Source organism: Lipophrys pholis (assembly GCF_963383615.2).
Source record: "Lipophrys pholis genome assembly, chromosome: 16".
NCBI lineage: Eukaryota > Metazoa > Chordata > Actinopteri > Blenniiformes > Blenniidae > Lipophrys > Lipophrys pholis.
This window is the reverse complement of record NC_137634.1, coordinates 11,195,032-11,220,658: the sequence shown is the minus strand read 5'-3', so window position 1 is coordinate 11,220,658 and position 25,627 is coordinate 11,195,032. Positions and strand designations below refer to the sequence as shown.

The 25,627-nt window shown below is 40.2% G+C and overlaps 4 protein-coding genes across 4 annotated transcripts; 1 reads left to right on the top strand and 3 right to left on the bottom strand.

Moving 5' to 3' along the window:
- Positions 1-1,761: 1,761 nt before the first annotated feature.
- Positions 1,762-5,454, bottom strand: LOC308121983 (choline-phosphate cytidylyltransferase B-like). The gene is made up of 8 exons (XM_080483562.1): positions 5,295-5,454; positions 4,144-4,243; positions 3,722-3,838; positions 3,477-3,628; positions 3,290-3,368; positions 3,062-3,204; positions 2,758-2,946; positions 1,762-2,151 (listed from the first exon to the last, which is right to left on the bottom strand). The coding sequence occupies exons 1-8, from the start codon at positions 5,373-5,375 to the stop codon at positions 1,921-1,923; spliced, it is 1,092 nt and encodes a 363-aa protein (XP_080339688.1). The 5' UTR covers positions 5,376-5,454; the 3' UTR covers positions 1,762-1,920.
- A 1,790-nt stretch (positions 5,455-7,244) lies between these two features.
- On the top strand, positions 7,245-13,030 carry lipia (lipase, member Ia). Its single transcript, XM_080483556.1, has 11 exons — positions 7,245-7,344; positions 7,789-7,878; positions 8,362-8,732; positions 8,813-8,921; positions 9,774-9,875; positions 9,989-10,078; positions 10,161-10,328; positions 10,566-10,655; positions 11,274-11,385; positions 11,485-11,658; positions 11,996-13,030. Exons 2-11 carry the CDS (start codon positions 7,821-7,823, stop codon positions 12,219-12,221), a joined length of 1,500 nt encoding a protein of 499 aa, XP_080339682.1. The 5' UTR covers positions 7,245-7,344; positions 7,789-7,820; the 3' UTR covers positions 12,222-13,030.
- On the bottom strand, positions 12,255-16,277 carry LOC308121991 (uncharacterized protein). The gene is made up of 6 exons (XM_080483571.1): positions 16,165-16,277; positions 15,719-15,803; positions 14,896-15,003; positions 14,599-14,810; positions 13,378-13,441; positions 12,255-13,283 (listed from the first exon to the last, which is right to left on the bottom strand). The coding sequence occupies exons 1-6, from the start codon at positions 16,251-16,253 to the stop codon at positions 13,245-13,247; spliced, it is 597 nt and encodes a 198-aa protein (XP_080339697.1). The 5' UTR covers positions 16,254-16,277; the 3' UTR covers positions 12,255-13,244.
- A 966-nt stretch (positions 16,278-17,243) lies between these two features.
- On the bottom strand, positions 17,244-24,978 carry LOC308121935 (uncharacterized protein). Its single transcript, XM_080483472.1, has 10 exons — positions 24,919-24,978; positions 23,051-23,112; positions 22,210-22,896; positions 21,256-21,876; positions 18,808-18,920; positions 18,568-18,679; positions 18,322-18,388; positions 18,092-18,160; positions 17,844-18,004; positions 17,244-17,746 (listed from the first exon to the last, which is right to left on the bottom strand). Exons 2-9 carry the CDS (start codon positions 23,092-23,094, stop codon positions 17,864-17,866), a joined length of 1,854 nt encoding a protein of 617 aa, XP_080339598.1. The 5' UTR covers positions 23,095-23,112; positions 24,919-24,978; the 3' UTR covers positions 17,244-17,746; positions 17,844-17,863.
- Between the last annotated feature and the right edge of the window lie 649 nt (positions 24,979-25,627).

Here is a 25,627-nt window from a genome sequence, read left to right as displayed (position 1 = left end):
ACAATGAGAACTTAAAGCAGTGCCTTAATATGTGTTTTTAAGTGACGAACCTAATGTCCTTCAGACGAGCACTATCTTGAGTCTTGTCATCTTTGCCTGCGTAAATATTCTCCCTCGTGATTCTGTAACGTGGATCGAAAACACTGGAAGTTGTGAGTTTATGCGATTGTTTGGTAAAGGGTGTTTAGTTAACGAGCTGGCTCGCACCCCCAGAATACATCAAACAGATATATTCAACATACAGTATTTACAAATTCCGCTCCGCCCCTCCTCCATATTCCCCGTAAACACGTTTAGGGGACAGAGGCGGATTTACTAACCAATGCTCTGCTTCTGATTGGCTGTTATTTTGATGGACACTAATTTAAACGAATCAGTGGCAATTCAAATCAGTCATTTATTTTCGCATCTGTGTGTGATTAAGGCTACTTTTGGGAGGAAAACATGAGCAGGGAGGAGAGTTTTTTTTTTTTTTTAAATAACTTTTTTACGTGGGTAAGATATAATAATGTTTAATTAATGAGCCTGGGGGGGGGGGGGGGGGGGATTCTATCACCATTTCAGCTTAATTGGGACCTTTCTAACTTATTTGTTCGTCACAGCAAGACTGTCTTTTCTTGCTACAGATATTCTGTAATTTTTTTTGATGCGTTTAAAAAAGCTACATTTATGAAAAGTATGAAGATTTGGTGAGTTAACGCGCATAGAATCAAATAAGAGTTAAGTTTTTAAGATACACGAATTTATCATTTGTGGCCAGCTGAGGGCAGAAAAGCTTCACAACCAGCCTCGTTTTAATTATGGCACATTAAACTTTATTATAAAGTGTTTTCTTCTTTTCTTTTCTTTTCTTTTCTTTCCTTCCTTTCTTTTTTCTTTTACTGTCTGGAGTGAGTTATGCTATACACTGACACAATTGTTTTTTAAACATTGTGAAATTATTATAACAGTAAAATAAATATACATACACTGTATAGGATATTGGTTATAGTTTTTTGTTTTGTTTTTCATCTTTATCAGGAGAACCGAATATATATTGGCAAATGTATGGCTTGATCCTGACTTCAAATCCTTTGCATTGCATTAGGCCCATCGTTTTAAACATGTTGAATTTATCTGACATAATTAAAGAAAAATGGCTATGATTATCACACTTTAGCTCCAGTATTGCAAAAGATTGATCTCCACTTTGTGGTGTATAAAGAACTGTGAGCATGTTCAGCAATAGACTGCTGTATCCACAGTGTGAGAGGGAAACAATACTGTCATCTTCCTTAGCACGACCCACAGTATATATCAGTGTAAATTGTTTACATACATGTTGATGAATGTGGATCATAATGTGTATTTACGATTAAATAGATTTATTTTTTTCGTTCACCTCTGCATGATGTACATTTATTGTACATCCTGTACATGAGAATGCTCCTGTTGTTAGATCAATAAAGTTAACTTTATCTCACATAATGTTATTTTAAAATAAAGATTTTGGCCAAACCAATAAATATCTCCATTGGAAATCAATATTAATCATGTGTGATCACAAAACCCTTATAGTATTATGTGTGTGTCTTTGCAGGACAATACATGACTGGGTCATTAGGTAGTTGTTTGTTTTTTTTGTTTTTTACAATCAGGCCTGAAGTATACTTGATTGTTAGAGTGATTGGATTGTTATGTAGGGTAGACAAGTTATATCGACAGACAACCGACAAAAAACACATTCAAGGTCAATTTTAATGTTATATATTTATTTTTGTTGAAGACACATTATTTATATCAAAATATTTCCCCTGTGCGTGACTATGCTAATAATAAATTAACATGATTTTTTTTTTCTAACTGAGAGATAATTTATGAGTATTATATACCAGACCAATGACTGTCAGTGAAGGAAAAGACAGCCAAAGCATGATGAGCTTATTGTACATGTCTACTGTATGTCGAGTCAGCTTTGGTCGAGGACCTTTTCCCCTTTTTCCGTGAGGAGGTTGAGGATGGAGAGGACGGTGGGGAAGCAGAAGCAGAAGAGGGGAAGGAGTCAGGAGAGACTGAGCGTCTTCGGGTGGGACTGCTGCTGGGGGAAGCTCGGGGTGAAGAGTAGGGTGAGAGGGCCTGGAGCATCCGGCCACTCCTCTCCTGAATCACATGCTAAACATGGACAGAAAACAGACAGGGTTTTACTGTGATGTATTGTTTGACTCATATTGTTTGATATATTGTTTTGGGTAATATTGTTTTTATAGCTGGTATTTTAGCTTGGAAATTTCCACCATTTATCAAGTATTTTTCCCATAAGGCCTTTTTGACCCTCAATGACTGTAGCCTAAAAACATTATTTTTTTAATTTACACCTTCTATTAAGATACATTATGAAGAAGTGAAGGATTGTACCTGAAGGTACACAAACTTCTCCACCGACATAACTAAACGGAATAATAACTGTAATACTAGTTACCCACAATAATTTGTGCGTTACTTATCACTTGAACAAAGTTATTGCAAAAATGAACAAATGTGAAAAAACAAAACCTACTCAAATATAAAACATATATTAGGATGTTTTTGTTTAACACACATCTGTTGAGTGGCAGAGGTTTTTCAGTAAGGTTGAGTGAAGTTTATATTTAAATGTCTTAGGTGGCAAAATGAAGTTTTAACATATAAAGACTTGATTTAGCTGAGGACCACAGATGTCAGATTAGATTAATTGAATCAGACACCGTATTCTGGCTTTTGGTAGTAACGTATACTTGCCCAGGCACCATCTGGTCCAAAAAGCTCCAGGAAATTACTGATGAACTCCCTTGACTTCTCTTCCCATTTATGGATGAGGTCCTGGCTCTTCTCCTCCACTCTGTGAACCAAGTGTTTGGACTTTTCCTCCACTGTACGGACCGTTTCCTTCATTTTGTCCACCTGGTTCTGGAGCCGGTACTTTTTCTCCTGTGGAGAAAGTCAAAGCAAGACGCATTCTGCTGATTGCTTTGATATTTAGATAGAGCTCTAGGTTCATTCATAAGACTTTCTTGATGGTGATGAAAAATAGCAATCTTCTCACTTTAATAAAGCCAACGTTTAGTTCCTGAGCAGTGTAGCCTCTTTGGAGGTTTCGGCGAACGTAGATGTCATAATCTCGAACGATACGAGTGATCAGATCAGATGTGGAGATGCCCTCCGTCCTCTGAGTCGCCACAAACATTCCTGGCGTGAACAAACAAGGGAATCAGTCTCAAGTTACATTAAGACAAGAACATTTCTGTGGAGGGCTACATATATATCTCTTTACCTGCTTCCTTGATGTGTTTGTAAACATCCTCTGACCCTGCAGACGTGTATGGGATGTCATCATGCGCCACAAAGTCAATCTATCAGATACACATGGAAACGGTCAGACTAACTCATGCTTATCTCTGTTGTTGTTTGTCAACCACAGTGTAAGACGCCGGGTGTCCCGTCACTGCATGACCTCTGACCTTGTGCATCTTGAGGAACTCTGTGGTGAGGGTCCAGGGAGCGTCCCGCACCACCTCGTCAACGTAACGACAGTGCCTGAGGGCGTCGTAGCGTTCGTCCTCTGTCATCACCGTGTAGCCTTTGAATTTGTGGGTGAGTTCATCACTGCACACTGCAGACCACACAAAGACACAAACATGAAAGACGCGTGTAAGAAGTCAACAAAGTTAGAATTCAAGATTTGACCCAGAATTCGTATTTTTACCTCCCACTATCAGGTGAGTGTTGGGGAAAACGTTTTTCGCCTGCATCAGAGCTCGAGCGTGGCCCGAATGGAAAAGGTCAAAGATTCCGTCAGCGTAGACTCGCACCGGGCGGTGAGCTGCAAGGTGAGCGGCATGAAAGGAAGATATCTTTGAACACCAACAACGCACCCCGAAACTCAACCTAATGAATATCTTTATAAATGTATTGTGTCAGTAACTCATGATGTGGCACATTTATTAAGAATATAGCATAAAGTCAAATCCTCTTCTAGCTAAATGACCAGTACAGATAACTAAACTACTTTGTGTTGCATAATGGGACATCACTGACACCTCTATGGTGAACGTTGCCTCCTTATCAAATGCTCTCAGTTGCAGGCCAAAAAAAAAAAAGAAGAAAAGACATCATGAGAGTGATAACCTGGTGTGCCTCTTTTGGCTTGAGCAAGGGTCAGTTTTTCATGGGGGACATCCGACTCACAACCTGTGGGCTTGGCGAAAGCTGCCGGCTCCCGCAGAGCCTGAACACAGACACAAGACCGAGAGAGAAAGAGGATAAAGAGTTTGAACAAACGCTGCATATAATTAGTTGAGTTCATATCTTTAAACATTGAACTTTGAGCCTTGATATATTGATGAGCATGCATACTAAAATTTCCAATGTGTGTGTGTCTGTAGCGTGGGAAAAAGGAAGTGTCACTTGCAGTCATGCTGCTTTTGTTAAACAAAAGCACACAGCAGGACAACATAAAATCACTGATACTGCAGTATTGACGATGCAATATCACACACAAAACCGGATGTTCTAAATGTTGTAAATTTGCAGCACACCGTTTCAATATTTGTGAAACAAAACAATTTGTGACAATATCTTCAGCGCAGTTCTGAAGGATCTCAGCACCGTGTAGTCTCGAGGAACCAAATAACTTCTGGACTTTGTGTTGTGTGCAGATACATGGATGCTCCTTTATCTGCTGTGATGTAAGATATACTTTGAACTCACGCTTAAAGGGTCTCAGGCTTCTTCAGTTGGGTAAAACTGTAAGATTGTTCTCTTTCAAAAATTGTATATTACTGATTACATGTTTTGTTTTGTGATCTCTTTCACGAGAAAGAAATTTAAGTGAAGCATCAGACACACAAGCTTTCTAATTTCAACAATACAAACATTAACATTGGAGATTATGTAAAAAAAAAATTTAAACGAAGTCTTCCCCAACAACAAAAACAACTGATCATAGTAAAGTTTGAGTGAATTAGGAATGGCTCATGCTGTGCCAGATTAATAGAAACTTTACGTTGTAGTTTTTAGGCATACCTGAGTCATCGCTACTTGGTTAGAGTAAGTTATTAAGTAAAATTTCCCCGGTCAGTTACCTACAATGGGACATTTCTCTTATGGTTGAAAGCCAGATACACAACAACACCTTGTAAGTCAGATACATTTTCACTTTTGTGTGTTCAGTTCTATTATCTACATACAAGAAAAATAACAAAACCCAGGATCTCCCTGAAGGAATATTTCCTGTCTATTGTGGTCGACGTGTTTCGTACCACTAGAAGCTGACTTACCCTGCCCCGGCCTCCTCTCTGGTTACGTGGGGTTTGTTGTTGTTGGGTGTTGTTGCCTCGGCCTCGTCTCTTCCCAGCCATCCTGGAGGATTTTGTTTTTGCCCCCTTCAGACAAAACACACACCTGCTGCTTCTCTCGCCTGGCCTTACTGTAACACACAGGGACGACTTTTACACTGTGTGTCTCTTTAAGTGTACATCCTACCAGCCAACCCTGACAACGGCTGACTGTACTGAGCAAAGTTCAAGCCACTCTGGGAAAGGCGTTTCAGTAAAGTACAGAGCATGTTTACAATCGATAACTGAGCGAGAAGAGACTTTTCCTTTTGTGTGTGTTACTCCACAGAGACGAGATGTTTCACAGTTATTTATGTTGAAAATGCACAAACTTGTCACATACTTTCTGAGTGAGACAGTAGAACACTGAATGCAGAGTGAATTTTCTATCAACTATGGGGCCAGTTTCCACTTTGACGGCCTTTGGAACCAAACACAGGCCAACAATCCAAACGTATGTTTAAAGTGTCCCAAGTTCTCCATGTTGGCGTTTGGCTACATCTTATAATCAATAACCTGCTCTTGTGCCTACCTGAGCATTGAGTAACTGACTCGTTCTGCACCTCACCGCTTATTCACAATACAGAAGCTAACAGAAGCTGCAGTTTGCTGCTGTAACACCATATAATACACAACCCCTAATTCAATATACTAGAAAATACACAACCACCGACAGTCCGCCTCACAAGGCACACAACAGTAATTCAGCTCAGCTTGACTTTTAACAGGACAAGGTTGACACATTTATTCATGTTTGTATATTAAATTCATTTCTATCTCGTTTTACAATGTCATTTTTTATTTCTAACATTTTCTAATTATTTTCATTTCAGTTTGATTTCTCTTAATTCTATTTCATCATTTTTAGTATACTTTTTAGTGTCTTTTTTTTTTTTTCTTCTCTTTTGTTCCCGTCTTGTATTTACTCTTCTCTTGTTCTCACTTGTTTGGCCGTATCGTCTTTTGGTCTTTGAATTATCTTAACCTGCAGTCATGGTGATATGTATTTTCAGCTTGATTGATTCACTGTGTTTCTAAAAGATTTTTCAGCTTTTCTGTTTTTAAGTCAACTGTTTGTCTAAATTGGTTCAATATTGTGAAATAATATTGATTTTGCTCTGAAATCGCTGCCTATGATGTCCGTGGACACCCGCTGTGTTTCTGCCAATCCCAGTAGGTTTCATGTTTACACACAATATAACAGTCACGCTGCTATTAATATATTTCGAGTGTTCCCATAAACACAACCTTTATTACTGTGAAGAAACAGAGACAGGATGTAATCCGAATACGTGCCAAGAACTATGTAACATTGGTTTTTCAGAGCTATAATCATTTCATCATTGTTTAAGCAAAAAGAGAATGTTAGTCTTGAGCACCACTGAGTTGCAGCTGATTAGAAGCTCAAACTGAAGTACGACCCACCCTGAAACAATCAACTGAAACTCACTCAAGTTTATGACAGCCAGACGTCACACTTTCAACACCCACTGCTGTTAGACAGTCATCGCATTTTTATTGTGTATTGCACATAACTGTACTATGACCGACGCTCACTGAGCTGGTAAATTGAAGATACTTCATGTGGAGAGTCGAAACCATGTCTGTTCTATACTTCAGATGGGATATTTTAATTAAAAAGTCCCCGTCACAGGTTTTATTCTCATGCCCCTGATTGTTCAGAAAACACAGCTTAGGTTGTTGTTTTTTGTTTATTTTTATACTGAAGTTACATCAAAAAAACAAACTGCCGGCCACAAAACCGGTCTGAGATGTAACCAGGAGAGACTTGGAAGGAATGTTTCACCTGTGAGCACAATGACCTGGGGTGAGAGGTGTGGCTACCAGAGTGAGAGCATGTGGGGCGGGAGTATTGCTCTGCTCTTCTTCCTCACACTTCCTGAAGGCTGAACAAAATATGTGGAGTTACAAGAGGAGGTTAACCTGCGATCTAGATCTTCGATACGCCAGGAGAGATTATATTGCATCAAAGGTAGGACTCTGAATCAATGTTACATGTTTTACAAGTTTCATCAGGGCAGAATTCAGGGATGACGCTTAACTTACTGTTGACAGTGAAAATAGATTGCCCAGAGTAAAACTGAGATAAGATCAGACTGTCGGTGCAGCAAAGAAGTATTCAGTTTCACTTATAATCAAAGTGTTTCCTGTCATAATTAATAACGATGTAAGGGGAAATAGTCTACAGTTAATGAAGATTGCAACATTGCAAAAGGGTGTTTTTTTCTCACTCTACAAACACAGGTCATTAGTAGGTTAGTAGATAAGTAACCAGAATCTTACTTTTAGTCTCTGGTAAGAAAATGTTTAATAGAACCACTTGTGTTTGTGGTACTTACTGTTATTCCATCAGGGATATATAGTTTGACTGAATTAATGATCCTTGCTTCTTTGTTTTTTTCACTTTAACACACAGTCCAGTTTGCTTGCACGTTGTTTGTGTAAAGCATGTTCCTGTGGCAATACCTGGCGTCCGTCCTGCTGTTAACTGTTCAAATATGGAAAGGTACTTACATGACACACTGAAATGCAAAATGGCTTAGTTAGTGTCTCATGCACATAAAAAACTACTTCGGTGTACAGTCAAGTAATATTTGAGGAACTGATCTATCGTGAGAAAACAGACATGTCAACAGAGTCTTTACTGCGGTTGTAAAGTACACATGGCTCTCAGCTGAGACACTGTACATGCGTGCGTGCGTGTGTGTGTGTGTGTGTGTGTGCGTGTGTGCGTGTGTGTGTGTGTGTGTGTGTGTGTGTGTGTGTGTGTGTGTGTGTGTGTGTGTGTGTGTGTGTGTCAGGTAACAGTTTCAAGTAAGAACTGTACTGAACAAATGCACACTGAGCCATGTGACTGGTATTAAAGAAATCCTAGGATATTTTATGAAATATCCTGCAATATTCTGTATTTCTTTACTATCGGATAGTAATATCAGATTGATGTCAAATGAATCTCTCTCTTTGTCCTTCTACCTTTCTTCGCCCGCAGCCCAGAGTTGTGATAACTTTACGGATCTTGATTTTGCTCATGCAATCATTGGCACCAAGCTCAGAGTCCACTTGTTACTGTACACCAGGGAAAATGTCACCTGCGGTACCCTCTTGCCCCACACCAACTTGTCCACCCAACCGCACTTCAACTTGTCCAGACCTTCCATCTTCATCATTCATGGGTATCGCCCCACCGGATCTCCCCCGGTGTGGATGCAAAGATTGTCGGTGATGCTGCTGGCCAGGACAGACAGCAATGTCATCGTGGTGGACTGGAACCGTGGCGCTGCCAATTTGAATTACTTCAAAGCAGTGGCGAACACACGCAAAACAGCAGAAAACATCACCGCTTTCATTAAAGTGATGAAGGTGGGAGATGTTACTGACACTATGACCATCTCTTCTCTCTCATGTTTTATACATTTAACATTTATCGCTGATCTTTTCAGGATTATGGGGCTTCTATGAGCTCCATCCACATGATAGGCATCAGCCTCGGAGCTCATATATCAGGCTTTGTGGGCGCTAACTTGAACGGAACAATCGGTAGAATCACCGGTAAGTGAGACAATGCAGTACCGTCTTGAAAAATAAGAATCCTCTCATAAGTAACGGTGGCGACAGCGAGAGAAGCGAAACCAAAGTTTAACATTACCAACTTTGCGCCCAGAACATTTTTATCAAGTCTGCAGGAAATGTTCAAATCCCCTTTCACAGCTCAGCACAGGTTTTCTGTGGATGCAGTTGAATGCAATACAATAATTGGGATTATTGTATTCTGCTGCTGAATACATTTTGAAACCATCAAATGATTTTCTATCCAGTACAAATGTATATAAAAGTGTGAACTGACAGGCCGATGTGGCGTTTGTCAGTCCAGGGTCTACCCTGTCTTTTGCCCAGTGCCAGCTGGAAGACGCTCCAAAAAGGTTGCGTCAAACCTATTTTTGCACATACTGCACAATTTGAGCCCAGATTGTTTCCATTTGTTTCCGTGCAAAGCAGATTTGTATTTGCTTAAATTTCAAATAATGAGTAAGAATATAGAGTGGCAAAGTGATTAGTGACAGCACACAAAGTATATAAAGTTGCTGCAGCACATCACACCACATCTGCTTTGGTAGGAGTCACAATGAACACTGTGGTGCTGTTTGGATATAATCCAGAGGACAGATTGTTCAGTGAAAGCAGATTATTGTCACACTGCAGGTCAGAGCAGGGACTTATCTCGTCGCCTTCAAATCAAATGACTCCAGTCACAAAGAAAACATGCTGTGGGGGGAGAAACGACTCCAGTATGACACCAAACACCAAGTGATTTCTGAAAAAGTGAAGAGACTGCCATTTGTAGCTCCTTTCAGCTAATTTGAAGTTCAGGAATTAACTTCAAACTGACGCTGACGGTTGCAGGTCTGGATCCTGCCGGGCCGACTTTCACTGGCAGTCCTCCAGAGGAGCGGCTGGATCCCTCGGACGCACAGTTTGTGGACGTGCTGCACACAGACATAGATGGTCAGGGTTTTTTTTTATTTAACATTTAAAAAAAAAATTCTTAACACAAGGACGTACCGACTATTATTATGTGTAAATCTATTACAGTCATTTTGACTATCGTGTCTTTCCAGCACTGGGCTTCAGAGAACCTCTCGGTCACGTTGATTTCTACCCGAACAAAGGAACAGACCAGCCTGGTTGCCCTAAAACCCTCCTGTCCGGTAAGATCAGAACTCTAGGGGATTCCTGTTTACAGGAGACTGAGCTTTCTGGTGAAAAATCCTCTTTGTCATTCCCGGACAGGATCCGCATACTTTAAATGTGATCACCAGCGATCCGTGCTGCTCTTCCTGGACTCTGTGAGTCAGACGTGTGTCAGCAGGGCCTTCCCCTGTTCGTCCTATCAAGACTTTCTGGATGGCAACTGCTTAAACTGTGAGCGGTTTGGTGCTGCAGGATGCCCCGTTTTTGGTTAGTAATGATGTTTCCGATTGCTTTGCTTGTATTTGTTAATAGTTATAATCATGCAAATCATAAACACCAAAAATCCAAATACATGAATTCATGAAAGAAAGCTTTTTTTTTTTAAGGAAAATAAATGTGGGCTTTTATTTTGTGTTTCCTAAGGTGTTTTGTGCTTGTTTCATTCTTCTTGTCATCAATTCTTTATATCTTTTATCCTGACACTGCTGTTTTATAAATTCTTAGGTTATGACGTCGCAGGGTGGAAAGATATTCTGCTGAAACTGGATCAGACAAAATTATACTTCACAACAAATGAACAGTCTCCGTTCTGCCGTAAGTTACAACAAACTAATAACTGCAATATTTAAGAGAACAGAAATACTCCACTAGCAAATTAGGGTCTGGAGAGATTAATTTTGCATATAATTTCATTCGAACAGTCAAATTTCTGTATATTTTAGATTAACTGAAAGCCTTTATACCTTTAGCTTTTATTTGAAAAAACAAAACAAAAACCTAATCAATATATTTGAATGTTTCATGATATTATGTAATATTTTCTTTTAAATGTCATTCTCACAGTAGGCCAAAAATATAATCATCAATTACTTTAAGTCCTTGAGTCTTTTCTTCCATGTTATCAGGACTGTAGTAAATGACAATAATGTCCTTTGAAATGGTATTCAGATGTTTTGAGTTGAATTTCTATTTAATTTGGGGCACCTGAACCCAATTTCTGTTGCCACCTAGAGGTAGTTTAATGTGTTTTCAAACAGTATCTGCATCATCTTCAATATCAAAACTTTATCATGGCATAAAGTCTAGTCAGTGGTTATGAGTGAGACTTCAGTGTTAATAATGAAGGTAAACTGCCAATCCTTGTACCACCATGTATGTGTATTTATATATTTAAAAGAGTGTTAAAACAATAAATCAACATGTCTTTCTCAGGTACAAACTATATGCTGGACGTGATGATCTGGAACAAGGACATACGTTGGGGATACCTGACCATTAAGCTCTATGGAGAAGATGGAGAAGAGGCGGTCGCAACCATAGACCAGTAAGTCCTCCCTTTACTTAAGACATCATGTTGAAAGTATTCGTTTGCCTTTGTCACTGCTTTTACACCCAGTTTTTGTTTTTTTTCTGTCTGAATCAGCAAACAATCAAAATTTATGAGATACACAGAGACCAAGTTGTTTGCCCAGTTCGACAAGGAAAATCTGTCAGTAGAAAAAGTCTCTCTGAAATTCTCCACCGGGAATGTGTGCAAGCCCAAATATAAGCTCCGTATCCTCCGAGTCCGTCTCACTCCACTGGAACGTAAACACAGGTATGCCTCACATTTTGAATCGTAAAACCAGAAAGAAAAAAAGTATGTCGGCAGCGTTTTCATTTCTCAGTTTTCCCTCACACCTGCAGTGTCTTACGAAAGTATTGACAGCCCTTGAGCGTTTTCCACACTTTGTCACATTACAACCACAAATGTAAAAAGATTTTATGACATTGACCAACACAACATGGTGCATAAATCTGAAGTGGATTGAAAATGGTGCGTAGTTTTCATAAATGTTGACAAATAAACTGAAAAGTTTGTCGTGCAAAAGTTCAAGGGCTATGAATACTTTAGTAAGTCAGAGTACACTGACACAGGTTTCCCTCTTTCATAGGCCCCTGTGTCGTTATGATGTCCTCCTTGAAGAGGACAAAGAAGTCTCCTTCAGACCTATTCCCTGTGAAGTCAATGATACGTCGGATCCCGTATCAAAGTCCTCGAGGTCACCGGATGCTACTTTTCCTGTAGAATCACACAAGGAAACAACAGAAATCCTGAAAGGAGCCAGAGCAGGCGGTCTGAAACAGAAATGTGATGAAGCAAACGGTGTATGTTTTTAAACAAGTATAGAGACATGGGTTTTGTTTTTTTTTATGAAAAAGGTATTTTTAAATTTTGACTTTATTTGTATTTGTTAGAAGAAAAGTCATCAGAGATACCTTTTAGTACATTACACCTCCACGGATGTATGATAATTAATCTTGGCATTGAGATACAACAAAGTGAAACAACCTGTTTGTCTCCATTAATTCACATAACAACCCACAGGCACAGATGTACAACCTGCTGAACATGCAAACACATTCCACTCCAAAACTTTTATTGTTTTCATCACAGTTTTCTTATTAAGACTGAAAAATGAAACGTATATTAACATTTGATCTGAGAAGAAAAGATTTAACTCCTGGTGTCTTTCCATAAAGCCTCTGAATTCACTTTTAATGTATTTGACACCCCCTCTATTTTGAAACTGTGTCGCTATTAAGTATATATTTATTTGTATTTATAGATTTATCTGTGATTATTAATTAAAACTGTAATAAAGACTGGGGATGACACTGTATATAATCACACTGTCGCACATCAGCAAAAAATAAATTCGGTCAAAGCTTTGGATTATTTTTTTAAACAAAAAGCAAACTTAAATCTTCATGTAACATTTGCACCCCAGAATAGTATTGAACCCTTGTATATAGCGTATATGTTTTTGTATTTCACATGATATCAACTTCAGTATTGTCTTCCTGCCTCAGTCAAAAGCTCAGAATTGAAAATCAACTGCAGATTCTCTATGTATGAAAACTTAAGCACTCTTGAAAAAAATAAATTTTTCTGACGGGTTACAGGAAAATAAAAGGATTTGTACACCAGTCAATGTCCTGCCTGTCTCTTTTAAGAAGCCGTGTTTGCGTCTCTCATTGTGAGTCCACTGCCACTGTGCTGCAGTTTCTTTGTCTTTGCGACATGGAGTCCTCCTGGTCAGCCCACTCAGAAGTCCAACGCAAAAATAAATGTGGTTATTGCCGAACCAATAACCCCCCCAAAAATGGTTGAATCAGCATATCTTTCTTTGCATCTCGGGGTCATTTAGACATGTGCTTCTTCATACGTTGGACTTCCATCTAGAGAATGTCAATGAAATATCAAACAATCATAAATCTTAAAGCTTTCGGAGGGTTTGAAAATGTGACTATTTTACAGAGAATGTTGCTTCACCTGTAAAGTCAAGCGAATCCTTTTCTCCTCATCAAGCTCATTCATCAGAAGCTTAATTTCTTTGCTGAAACACAAAAATATGGTCAAATTAGTGAACGTAAACTGAGCCTCTCATCCAGGGACAAAAGTACCACATGTTCTGCAAGCTAATGCTGAACAGGCCAAAGAAAACAATGCAATCATCAGATGGAAGGAAAAAACAACAAACATCCTTTTGGATTCAGTTTTGGCATCTCTTGATCTTAAATCTCTATTCTAGCAGGATGCACCGATTTTCTATTCTCATAAACTCACGTTTCATATTTTATTCACAATAAAACTTATAATGTTGAAAGTGAGACACTATTTGCTCTTTTCACTTTTATAAATCTAAAAAATATTGATTAAAAAACAGCTGGGAGCCTTTCGCAGAGCAGACCATAATAAAGCGGCAGAGGATTATTAATGTACAATAATCTAGAGGAAAATGGAAAACTTAAAGGAAAATGTTCTTCATCATAAAGGTAGAAAAGTTGAACTGGTGGCTTTAAGACCAAAAGAGCCATTTTTCCCACTTTATACCAACTTAAAATGAAGATAGCACAGCTCATAAAGTTAGTTATACTCTCTACAAGCATTTTATCTATGGCTGCATTCAAGTTTCATAATAATTTAGAACAGGTTTTTAGGTGTTTTATAGCCATTTTTTGAAAAATGTACTGAGTGTATTGTGGTTATTTTTCATTTTTATCTTTTCTACGGAGTTGAACAACTTTAGCCATTTTAGCTTTTACAGCTGTTTTAGCAGTTTCATCTATTGAAGCCATTCTGTTTGAGATATTTTGCCATATAGCTATTTCCGCTGTTATACCCCTTTTAGCATTTCTTACCAGCAGTTTTAGCCAGTTGCGCTTTTGTTTGAACTTTCTTTTGCCATTTCTAGTGGGTTTTAGCCGTTTTAGAGCTTTCAACCTTTTTCTTTTGTTCTATACACACTGAAAATAGAGATAAACTTGCACCGTATTGTTGGGAGATAAAGCACTGACGAACAAATCAAATTTTGAAAAAAAAGGAAAACACATTTATTCATTTAAAATTTTGTGAATGCTTCGGGCAGCCACACACAAAAGTTTTTTTTTCTTTTTTCGATAAAGTATGTTTATACCGTGTGAACATGTGCAGATAATCATCAACTTAAAGCAATCATGCTGTATTGCAATGGTTAAAGAAAGAAACTCATACTTGTGTTGACTTTTCATCTGTTCAAACTGCTCCTTCAGGTCCCTCAGCTCCGTCTGCAGCACCTCCAGGTTTGAAACGCTTTTCTCTGGGTCTCTGCTGGGCCTTCGGTCGGAGCTAAGCCCCGGGGATACTGCTGGATGCAGTACAGCAGAGAGAGCCTTTGGCAACAGGGAGGAAAAAGACTGCGTGGGCACAATTTTGGCTTCTGCCGTCTGTGGAGAAATACAGAGGAAACATGGCCGTTTAATGTCACCCGTGGAGAGAGCAAACAGCCATGGGTTTGTCTCTTACACTTACAGGCAGGACAGGCCCATTCTGACTTGTTTCCTGAGGACTCTCTTGAAGTGTGGACAAATTCGTACCTTCACTCTGGATCTTTTTTTCTTCCTCCATCATGAATGTTACCTGTAAAGCAAGTCCAGTTTGAGACATCTGATAAGTCAAATACATTCGTATGTTCCAGTGGTGTTAATAAGATATTAAAGTTATGTATATGATGAATTAAAAAACAGCAACATATGGTTACTGAGAAGGAACTCTCTGTAAAAGTCAGAAAAGCAGCTCTTATTAGTGGCAGGAGGAGTACCTTTAGACCTTGTTTTATGTAAGCAGCCAAAGTGGATATCTTCGGCTGCTGTGTGCGTCTGTGTGCATGGGGCAGCTCAGAAAAGTTAAATTTATCTCAAGGACAGATGGGACACAAACACACCAGACCACACACACTCATTTCATACAAGGCTACCAGTAATGGCAGTAGTAACTGAATGGGGGAATGAATTAATTAAAAGAAATAATGTGTGACTACTTTATTATTAAGAGTGTATACTTCCCAGAGATTGAAGCTCTGACTTAAACTGTGCAGAATGAGCTCTCTGCTCATTCTGCTTCTCCGCCACAGACACAAACTCTTCAGTTTCTTTGAGAGAAATGAAGAATAAACATTAAAACACACTTCACAGACCTCTCAGAAGTATGTCAAGCCCCTGATTGTTGGCCATGTTCACACCAATAGACCTACGCTCGTCGCTTCTTTGGTGGTTTTATAAAAAGTTACTCTTGAATATGCAAGTATGTTTGACTCAAGTGTGTTCAACACATGTTAAAACAGTGTAAGTCTTACCAGGAATGAGGGCTGAGCTATAGTTGCCCATCGTGACAGAGACGAATACAAGACAGAAAAACCTGCAGAAGCGTTAAGTCTACATCTACAAACGACAGACGGGATCAAGTCAGGTCAGCAGGAAGGAACAGAAGCTCAGCTCAGTGCAATGTAATATTATATTCCAAATAAATTGGTAAACATATGTTTATAGTCTGTAATCATCGAAGCAAAACTACTCAAAGTCCTAACAGAAAGCAGAATTAGGTTTCAGTGACTGTGGGAGTGACTGAACGTGTATGTTGCAGTAGAGGCAGCTGCTTCTGTCATGCCATATCAATGAACAAATGTGCTGCACCCAGAGTCGATAGCAGTGGACCGTGACCCGTTACAGCAGCCAGTAAGCATAATAAACCAATTACCAGATAAATGTGATTCACAGCGAAGGATCCGGTGCACACACTTACCTTGTTTTTCCAGCATCACCGGTGAGACACAGCAGCATCTGTGGAAACTCGACACCGTCCATTGTAATCCGCGGCAGTGTGCAGAGCATGTTGTGATGAGGAGTGGTACTGTCAGGGCTAAGTTTAGAGCGGGACAGACTGCTGCGCCACGCCACTCACAAATATCACTGGGGCATGGAAGGGCGTCACTGACCACAGGGGGGAAAACCGTTTGAAGGAATGAACCGGGCAGAGGGAACGTCCTAAACATGCACTTGTCTTATTTGCTTCTAAATCAAACCTTGAGAGAGACAGACAATTTTCTGGTGAAATTGGGTACGGGATGGAAAACAGATCAATAAAAAAGTGGGTCGCCTTTCTCTTTGTTTCACCCTCTTGCGCTGCGGTATTTTGTTCTCACGAAAGTGAAGGTCAAGCCCAGGAGCTTCTATTTTGGAGGGAGCAGCTTGAGAATCTTTGCAGTTGCGTAAGCATGTGTAACTTGTAACGGCAGGGCCGTTTTTCAAAGCCACCATACACCCAGGACTGGCAATTTTAATACATGCACAGCCAAGTTTTACATGATAACTTGTATTCTGTTTGAAATGTGTCCTTCCAATTCTTATCTAGTCGATTGTTCAGCCTGTGCTCATTACGGTAAAAGTGTTGCAAAACATCAACCTTGAGTCCAGTCAAGTCTAAACATGTGTAATGTACCACTGAACTTGAATCACAGGCACCAATTCTGGAATGACAAGTCTGGTGTCTTAAGCTGTTGTGACATTTTTTTTCTCTGGAAGTTGTTGCACACTCAAGTTTACTTCGATTTCTCATCATCCCTACGTAGGGGCTTTACTTCAGGCTGCTTCTTCCCACAATCCAAATACATTTGTTAGGTTCATTAGTGACTAATGTTGTCAACCTTTGATCGTGTTAACTATAACGGACTTCAGATTAACACTATCCAAGAATTAATTATCCTCCAAAATATAAATCTTTGCCACATTTGAGTCTCTTGATCCCCCCCCCCCCCCAATCGTAGCCATGACGACACGAAAACTTCTCCAGCACGTCTCCAGTTAAAACACAAGGCACCGATTGTGTTAAATCTGAATTTATTTCTAGTGTCCAACTCAAAGTACAACTTTTACCAGTAGCAGCTCAGTATCAGCTGACAAACATTTTAAAAGCACATAATTTTTCTCAAATAAAATATCATGAGTCTTTACAGAGAAATATCAGATATTGAAAAAAAAAAAAAAAAAAGAAAAAAAAAGAAAAATGCTTCTCGCACTTAAAAGTTATTTCTGCTCGTGGACAAAAACGCAGCAAATGTCGAAGTAAAACGAGAACATTTCGAAACAAGCAGCAATCTCACAAAGCAAAGGGAAACACCAGGGTAGTAAAATAAAAATCCGATATGTTACACTTGATTAAGTTCTGCAGTATTTCAAAGATGAAACACAAACTTGTACCAAATAGGAAATATGACCAACAAGACTTCATACAGGAATTTTGCACTGAAGTTTGTGTCGTCTTCCCAACAGCGAAGCTCCTGACGGGAACTTCCAGTCGTCTGCAGCTTCATACTCGCAGATCGAGTCTGAAATAAACACAATAATTAGGAACCATAGTTTCTTTACAAAGCCAACTCCTACTCAATAAGTGCAGCGTAAAGGGGGAAATTATTGGGCTCATACCTCAGTGGAGGTCATCGTCATCACCAGCGCTGCTGGTTGTGTCCTCGGTAGTACGGCGCACGCTGCCGCATCACTCTCATGTTGCGGTATTTGGACATGATGCTGTGAGTTTTCCTGAACATTGGCCTCTGGTTCGGGAACGGACGTGGCACTAAACTCTCCTTAAACCAATGAACACAAGAAGATCGGGTATTAGTCAGTGAGTGTGGACAGTGCCCGGTTGCTTTTCGAAGCGGTGGGTTTCATACCATGAGCGGTCGTCGAAAGGTCATCAGTTCAGGGTTCATCCTCTTGGGACCAAAAAACATCCTCGGCCTCTGTCGAACACAACAGTCAAAGTTCAGAACAGACACCAAACTGTTGAGTCTCTATGCATTTTGCTTTTCAGTCCATGAGAAGCTAAGGAATCCATTCATCATTTTAGCCGTAACTCTTCGTGCAGCTTTATGTTGTGTCGAGCAATAAATATTCCGTTTACCTGAAAAGGTCCCGGTCTTCTGAAGGGCCTTCCAAATCGATACGCGTCATGCATCGGGTTAAATGGTCTGCAAAGGAATAAAGATCGCTCAGAAACGGGACAATCCAGACAATCAAACGCTTTCCGTTAAAAGGCAGCGAAGTTTAAAATATTCATATTGATGTGAAACCACAAAATACGACACCGATTGTAAGATAACCAGCATGTGATCCAAAAACACTCAAATAATTGCAGTTTCTTACGCACCTGAATGTCCTCTTGTCCAGATGTTCTCGTTTCCTTTCTTCAGGCGACGATCTGGAATCATTCGACTTCCGCGCTCGTCTGCTTGAAGTCGAGTCCTCATCAGAACTGTCATCTTAACAATAAACAACGAAACGTAAGACTTTTGAAATGAAGAAATGACAGATAAACAACTTATGACTTTTAACATTAGAGAATGAGAATAAATCATGTTTAAGCCAATGAGGATAAAAGCAACAATACCACTGTCGAGCTTTGGACTGTGATCTTTAGGAGGTGAGCAGTCCTGGGAGGAACTCGGCCCGGCGGACCAGTGGGACAGAACGACAAGGTCGCGCTTCTCTATGGGAGAAGATCTGAGGAAAGAGTAAAAGCAGTTGAGTCAAGCACATCGACCTTCCAATTCTCAAACATCTGTTTTCCAAACAATTTATGTTTTAAAAGAGACTGAATGTAGAAAATTAATCAATTCCGTGAGCTCTTCAAATCAATGCAATTCAAATAATCAGTTAACAGCTCTGTTCTGCAGAGAAAATCATAAAGTCACACAGCACTTGGGTACTTACAAAAACCATGGAAAGTCCATGCTCCTTTACTTCTATTTTTTGTAACCTGAATCAATTTGACTTCTCTTCATTTATTCAGTGACTGTTAGAGCGGCCAAATCTTGAAGGACTTTACGGAACGGGCCTAGACGACATCAACACTCCGATCATCCCTCTTTGAACTTCTGAGTAGTTTCGGATCACTCCACGTTTTCTTGTTGGCTTTGAATATCCAAGGTGAGCCATGGGCCACAAGACGTTGACCGAATACACATCAGGAGGACATTTCTAGACTCCAAATCCTCAAGTATCAGCTTCCAGAGGGGTCCACATTTAACATTTATCTTCTTTTGCCCAAGTTTAGGTCTGAAGGCCGCTTACTGTAGACAACAATTCCATCCAGCTTAACATGGAGTGATGTGATGGATTTAATGAAGGTCAGGTCTCAAATAGCCATTTCGGAAGTCAAGACTCTTGCGCGACGCTCCTCTTCAAGTAGATTTAGTTTACAGGAGGAAGATGTCCAAAAATATAATGGTCGCCATTTTAATTCGAACTCACACAATGCTTTTGTCGAACAACACAAGCACACGTAGCTGTAAAGATGGCAGTGACGCAACTTTTTTCATTAATTGGCTTGAGTGTTTGCCATCACACTCGTGATGTGCGCCTCCGGTTATTACTCGGGTCAGATTTCAGATGATGATCAACAAGACATGCTTGTTCAGCGCAAAACTCACACCGGCAGTGTTGAAAGGTGGTGAAACAGAGGGAATCAAATCTTGCTGCTCTCCTTGTGAGTTTCAAGTTAGAATTGCATCCACATGCCGTCTTCCTCTTCATATTGAGACCTCTTCAAGGTACGCCTGCACTTTGATTCAACACTTGTGATTCACGTGGTTTAGAATAGGTTGTGACCTCAGCCAGTTTTTTCCCCTCAGTCGTTCAAAATGATGCAGGAATTGTTGTGACTGGAATTTATCCATCTCAAAGCCTCGTGATCGCAGGTTTAACCAACATTGGCAATCCTTCGTATACGTCTTCAAAGCACTTCCAAGTTTGATGCAGTAATGGTAAACATCTGGTACAGGCTTGAAGGAGGAGGCGCTGTAGTCATGCTTTTAACAGTTGTGATTATTAAATGAAATAAGGATTCCAGTTCTTACTCTCACAAGTCAAGGTTCCTCTCTGGTGGGTTTATTCTGAACGAGAAGGATGCGTCACAGTTGTGACTTCAACTGGTGCTGAACCATGTATTGGATTCAAAATTGTTTTCCCTTTGATTTCCAGTGGCTGCTACAGATGTTCATGTCTGCATATGCATAGCTGATGAAAAATATGCATCCATAAATCATTACTCACGTGATGACGCAATGATGTTTTACAAGCTTTTGTCTTGAATCTTAATCATTTGGTTTGTTCAATGGGTCAATCCGAATACATCAGTAGTGCAATCACATGCTTGCTTCAAGCTTAGTTGCACGGAAACTCCTAACAATGTTGAGCAATAAACATATCTTTTTTCTTGCCATTGGCTCCTTTTGTCGGCAAACATCTTGCATGTCATCCTTTTTGACATTTTCCTCGACCTGTCATGGCACCGGCGGTGGTCAATACGATGGTGAGATATTCCTCTTTTGGTGCATGATGCGTCTTCCAGTTATGTAAAAACTTCAGCATGGCAGATTCCGTTTAGGTCATGGTAAGTGCAGCCATCTGCGATCAGCCGTCTTGCTTCACATAAATGATTTACCAGTTAACACTGCGGCATGTTGCGAAGACTCCTTCAATCCTCAATTGAAATCGTGGCTTGAAGCTGATATACCAGGCAGAGTACTTCTTTCAACCAGACCACTGTTGTTGCTGACAAACCAGGATTTTTTTTCACTCCGCTCATCAAGCACTCTTAAAACACTTTGGCGTTAATGATGTGATGAGTGACTGGAGCATAAAGCTTCTTGTCATCCATATGGATAGGTAGGTACTCTGACACATACGTAGCACGCAGACAGGGAGGCTTTTCATCAACTGAATCACTGTTGAACATTTAGCTCATCACGAGTTCTCCACTTTCCACAGCTGGCAACCCTTTCACATTCATCATCATCAAGCCCCTGCGAACAGTGCTACAAGGATAATACCGTACCTGTGTATGTTCAAGGACCGGCGAGACTCCACCTGATCTGTCTCTGTCTCAGAGTCTCCTGAAGATGTGCTGCCGTCGCTTTTCTCTCTAGGAGATGACTGTTGTGGTTTTCCCCTTCTTTGTTCCAGACCTTGAATGGGCGAAGCATTTAACTGGAAGCGTTTCTTCCTGATAGCAAGCATGGCGCTATTGTCGATCAGGTGAGGCCTTGGTTTCATGGATGGAGGTATTCTGAGCCTCATCAGGGACTCTGTTTTCATTTGTTGGCTCTTAACAAGGTAACTTTTATCCTTAACAGACAAAGGTTTACCACCAAATGGCGTGGTAACACGCAGCAGCTGAGGTCGTTCTCTCCTGGGATGTTTGATTATGTCGTGCTCCAGCGCAGGGGTTGAGGAAGGCATGTTGATGTCTGATATCCTCCTCTTGCGAGATCCTGGCACTTGCCTCTCCTGAGGGCTCCCGTGGTAGGAGGATGACGGTCCTGGTTCTCCTTTCCATGATTGGGTTCTGTATGGGGAATGGTGAGCATCATCTTGTATCCTCTCTCTACTGTGGGATCGGCTGCCCAGTCTCTCCATTGGAACCCACTGACGTCGGGAGTGTTGTTCAGATGACCACCTGCATATCCATCAAACAATAGAGAAATTGTTACAATGACAGATCCATTGCCATTTTAAGTGGGAGCCAGAAGTTTACCGTTATCCTAATGCAGCCCCTTCATGACAGAATGAAACAGGTAGAGGTATAATTTCAAAGACCAATAAATGGTATAACACTCCTCTTAACGGCAGGTGAAACCATATATCAGACCCCTTAGAATCCCCTCTAATACACTAAAGCCAGGGCAGAGCAGCAGCACTCATTACAACCCCTGTGAATGAAAGGACCAGCCCGCTTCAGACCTCCTCTCAATACTTTTACCCAGCTGGGGTTGCTTCTTCACTCCTGTACCTCTCTGTAAAAGGGCCTCTCCCGTGCATCTCTCTGGGGCTTCTCTGTGATCCAGAAGGGCCATGCTCTCCATTGCGTGGGTGAGAGAATGATCCAGCCATATTCCAGCGCTTCATGCCATGACCTGAGTCTTCATAAGGCCTTCCTCTTGGACTGCGATCCCCCCGAGGGTCTCGACTCCGCCTATCCTGCGGAGGATAGTCTGTGTGCCGTTTGGGATCCCGGAAAGACCCCCGGTAGGGGGATGCAGAACCTGGTCTCCTATCCGCTGGGTGACTCTGAAAATGTCTTGAGGGAGGCGACATGTGGCCCGAGGGGTGACCACGAAAACCGCGACCCCTCTGACTGTGGTGTCCACGTGAAGGACCGTGAGATGACTGATGATGGTCTTGAGGGGAGCGGGGCGATCTGGATTGAGGAGGTCTTCTCTGACCACGGTGTGCTTCCATTTTGGGAGGGTAACCTTGAAAGGAATCCTGACCCTGAGACTTCCAGTGATCAAAACGTGGCTCCCTTTGTTCTCCCATCAGGGGGACTCTTCTGACCACCGGGGGTCGTCCTCTGCCTCTGGATTCTCTCCAGTTGAATGGCGCCTTGGCTGGATAGTCTTGGGCATCTCTTCGACCTTTGGAGTGAGGACTGTAGTTGCCGTCATCAGGTCGCATTTCATGACCATCTCCATAAGACCTGACAGGGCACAAGAAAAGGGACGTTAGAAAAGAAACTATAGACCTGTGACGAAAGAAAAATAAAGCATAGACTTTAATTATATTACTTAGAACTCCAAAGAAATAAGTGAACAACGAATGTGGCTATAATAAAACATGACTGAGGCATTTACCTTGACTTGAGGCGTGGGGGTCCATAATGTGTTCTGACCATCATCGGGAATAAGTTTTCACTCTATAAACAAAATAAAGTGAAGAATGAATATTGAGAACAATGAACATTTTCAATTCAAATTACAAGCAGGTTTTGGGCTATATTATCTTAAGTTAAACACAATCATTGACTTTCCCACACTTAAAGCAAACATGTGAAACTGAAAACTTTTCATTATCTTTATTGAGTGACCTTGTCATTAAAACCACCAGGTAAAGCCACCCTTCGGTTTTCATTAAGTTCCTGCACTTAACTTTTGCTCATTCAGAAACATTTACCCAATGCTTGTAAAATGCAGTCAAATGTTTCGCAGCTACTATATATCAAAAGTGCCAAACTTTAGACAATTAGTTCATATCAACTGACCATTGAGAAGCAGCTTGCAAAAGCACAGATTTATTTGAACTTTTCCCCAAACCAAAATACTTTAAATAATCACTTGGTTGATAATGCTTGCGTATGGTTTGTTGAAGGCAACCTACAGTAATACGTTAAGAATTCCTGTGTTCAAAGTATCAGAGTTCAGTAAATCTTATCAGACTGAACTAATCAATGATCAGTCTTATCAGTACCACTTGAAATTCGAAAAAAAAAAAGATTACAGAAGATACCATACTTGGTAATGTTCTTACAAATGTTTAAATAATCTTACAAGGACATTCACTCCATGTTAAGATGAAAAGAAATATTGTATGCTTGCCTCTTCAATTTGCTTTGCATAGGACATTTTTTTGGAAATGGTCAGCCAAAGATTCAACAAATATTGAAGCAACCTATTGCCGAAAGTTCCACATGTTCTGATGTGCTTTGTGTGTCCGTGCTCCCAACAGTTAGTTTTATTTCTTCACTTTTCTTGATGTGTGTGGGTTAAATGGAGCATTTTAAAAGTAGATCAGTTTGTTGACACTTTATATCTTACATACATTTTCGTGCTATTATAGATTCCGTTGAATTTCATTTCACAGCAGCATCAAACAATAAAAAATTGTAATGTAAATGCTTAAGCTGTGGCTACTGGTTCTGTTGAGTTTGTGACTTGGAAAGATTAAAACGACCCTGATTATACTAGAAAAGGCTCGATAAACATTTGCGGTCTAATAAACTGAATGTAAAATGAAACGTTTGATCGGATTTGTCATACATGTTGGAAATTAGGTAGTGCTTGCACTAATCTTCAGCAATTATTCTTAGTCTAATGAAATGCATGACTTGTGAGTAGAACCAAAGCAGCTTTATTAGCAGAGGGGAAAGCAGTCGAACTGATTGGATTTCTAGAGAGCCACAGAAACCTGCGTCGACCGTGTCGGGACCTTTAATCACATCTCAAACTACATAATTATATAACAAAAAACAAGGCGGTAAGGAGCAGCTTCATTAAATGCTGATGCGTTTACTATGGTGGTCAGTTCTCGGGTTTCAGTGCTGATATTTTAACAGTCCAGTTAAGGACACGAAGCTGAGCGTGCTTCCATTTTCACTGTTAGCTCCAGAGCTAACACGTAGACGGACATTGGACGCCTCCAGTGAAAATACAAATACCAATCATCTCACCATCTCAGCTGCGGTATGTGTTTATCATTTAAAAACACAACAAATTGGTCGCAATAAGTGAAAATAAATAAAAGCCTTTCGTCTTATTACATTAGCGCCTCACGGCTAGCTTTTAGCCTGGCCGTTTGGCGACGGTCGACGCGGCTCTAATAACATTTCATTCAGACTAACAGTTCATTCACAAGCATAAAAAAAACAAAAAAAAAACAACAAAAGCAGCATTATTGTTAACTGACTATCAATGACCGTAAATGAAGGATTTGAAGAAATGCTCACGGTAATGGAGGTGAATGCAGCGTACAACAAACGAACTCTCTTCTCTTCTCGTGCTGATTCTTCTTCGTGGCTCCAACGCAGCAGAGTAAAACTGAGGCGTCCTCTAACGGCCCCCAGTGGGAATTACACATGTGCGCTGAAGAGGGATAAAGTGGGATTTGACACATTTCCTTTTCTTTTCTTTTGTTTTAGTTTCTTTTCTTTAAAAAAAAGCCCAAAACACTAGGTTTGGGAGTACCAAGTGTAAAAGATTGATCATAATATAATCAGTGATAACTTTAACAACAAACATGTCATTTGGATATTCATTGTTTAACATGTACATTAGTTACACGTACGCCAATTTAATACCATTTTAACAATTCATTGAGTCAGAATGATGATTATTGCTGGAAATCGACAAAATGAAGAAAGCATTCACGTTCTTAATCCCGCCATCAAATACCTCTGAACAGGGTTCAGATAAATTTTGTCTTGAAGGTGAAAACACGGGTAGGTCAGCAATAGTACTTGGTTGCATGGCTAACCATCAAACCCATACAAACCATATAAAAAGATCTTTGGAATAAACAAGGTAAATTACATTTAATATACCAGTAATTCTTTTCTTGCATTTTTACCTTATAAATTGGTATAAAATTGCAGACAATGTTACTGGCTCAATAACAGGCTTCACCACAGAAAACAAAGTCACAAGTTTTTCAGTTGT

Coding starts and splice junctions, on each gene's coding strand:
- LOC308121983 (XM_080483562.1), bottom strand. CDS start 5,375: ATGGCTGGGAAGAGACGAGGCCGAGGCAACAACACCCAACAACAACAA. Junction 2,947..3,061: donor TAAACGTTGGCTTTATTAAA/GTGAGAAGATTG, acceptor CTTTCTCCACAG/GAGAAAAAGTACCGGCTCCA. Junction 2,152..2,757: donor TTGGACCAGATGGTGCCTGG/GCAAGTATACGT, acceptor GTCCATGTTTAG/CATGTGATTCAGGAGAGGAG.
- lipia (XM_080483556.1), top strand. CDS start 7,821: ATGTTCCTGTGGCAATACCTGGCGTCCGTCCTGCTGTTAACTGTTCAA. Junction 7,879..8,361: donor AACTGTTCAAATATGGAAAG/GTACTTACATGA, acceptor CTTCGCCCGCAG/CCCAGAGTTGTGATAACTTT. Junction 10,329..10,565: donor TGCAGGATGCCCCGTTTTTG/GTTAGTAATGAT, acceptor ATAAATTCTTAG/GTTATGACGTCGCAGGGTGG.
- LOC308121991 (XM_080483571.1), bottom strand. CDS start 16,253: ATGCTCTGCACACTGCCGCGGATTACAATGGACGGTGTCGAGTTTCCA. Junction 15,804..16,164: donor GGTGATGCTGGAAAAACAAG/GTAAGTGTGTGC, acceptor TGTCGTTTGTAG/ATGTAGACTTAACGCTTCTG. Junction 13,284..13,377: donor GGATTCGCTTGACTTTACAG/GTGAAGCAACAT, acceptor GACATTCTCTAG/ATGGAAGTCCAACGTATGAA.
- LOC308121935 (XM_080483472.1), bottom strand. CDS start 23,094: ATGATGGTCAGAACACATTATGGACCCCCACGCCTCAAGTCAAG. Junction 18,680..18,807: donor CAGTCCAAAGCTCGACAGTG/GTATTGTTGCTT, acceptor TTTATTGTTAAG/ATGACAGTTCTGATGAGGAC. Junction 18,005..18,091: donor CCTTTCGACGACCGCTCATG/GTATGAAACCCA, acceptor CATTGGTTTAAG/GAGAGTTTAGTGCCACGTCC.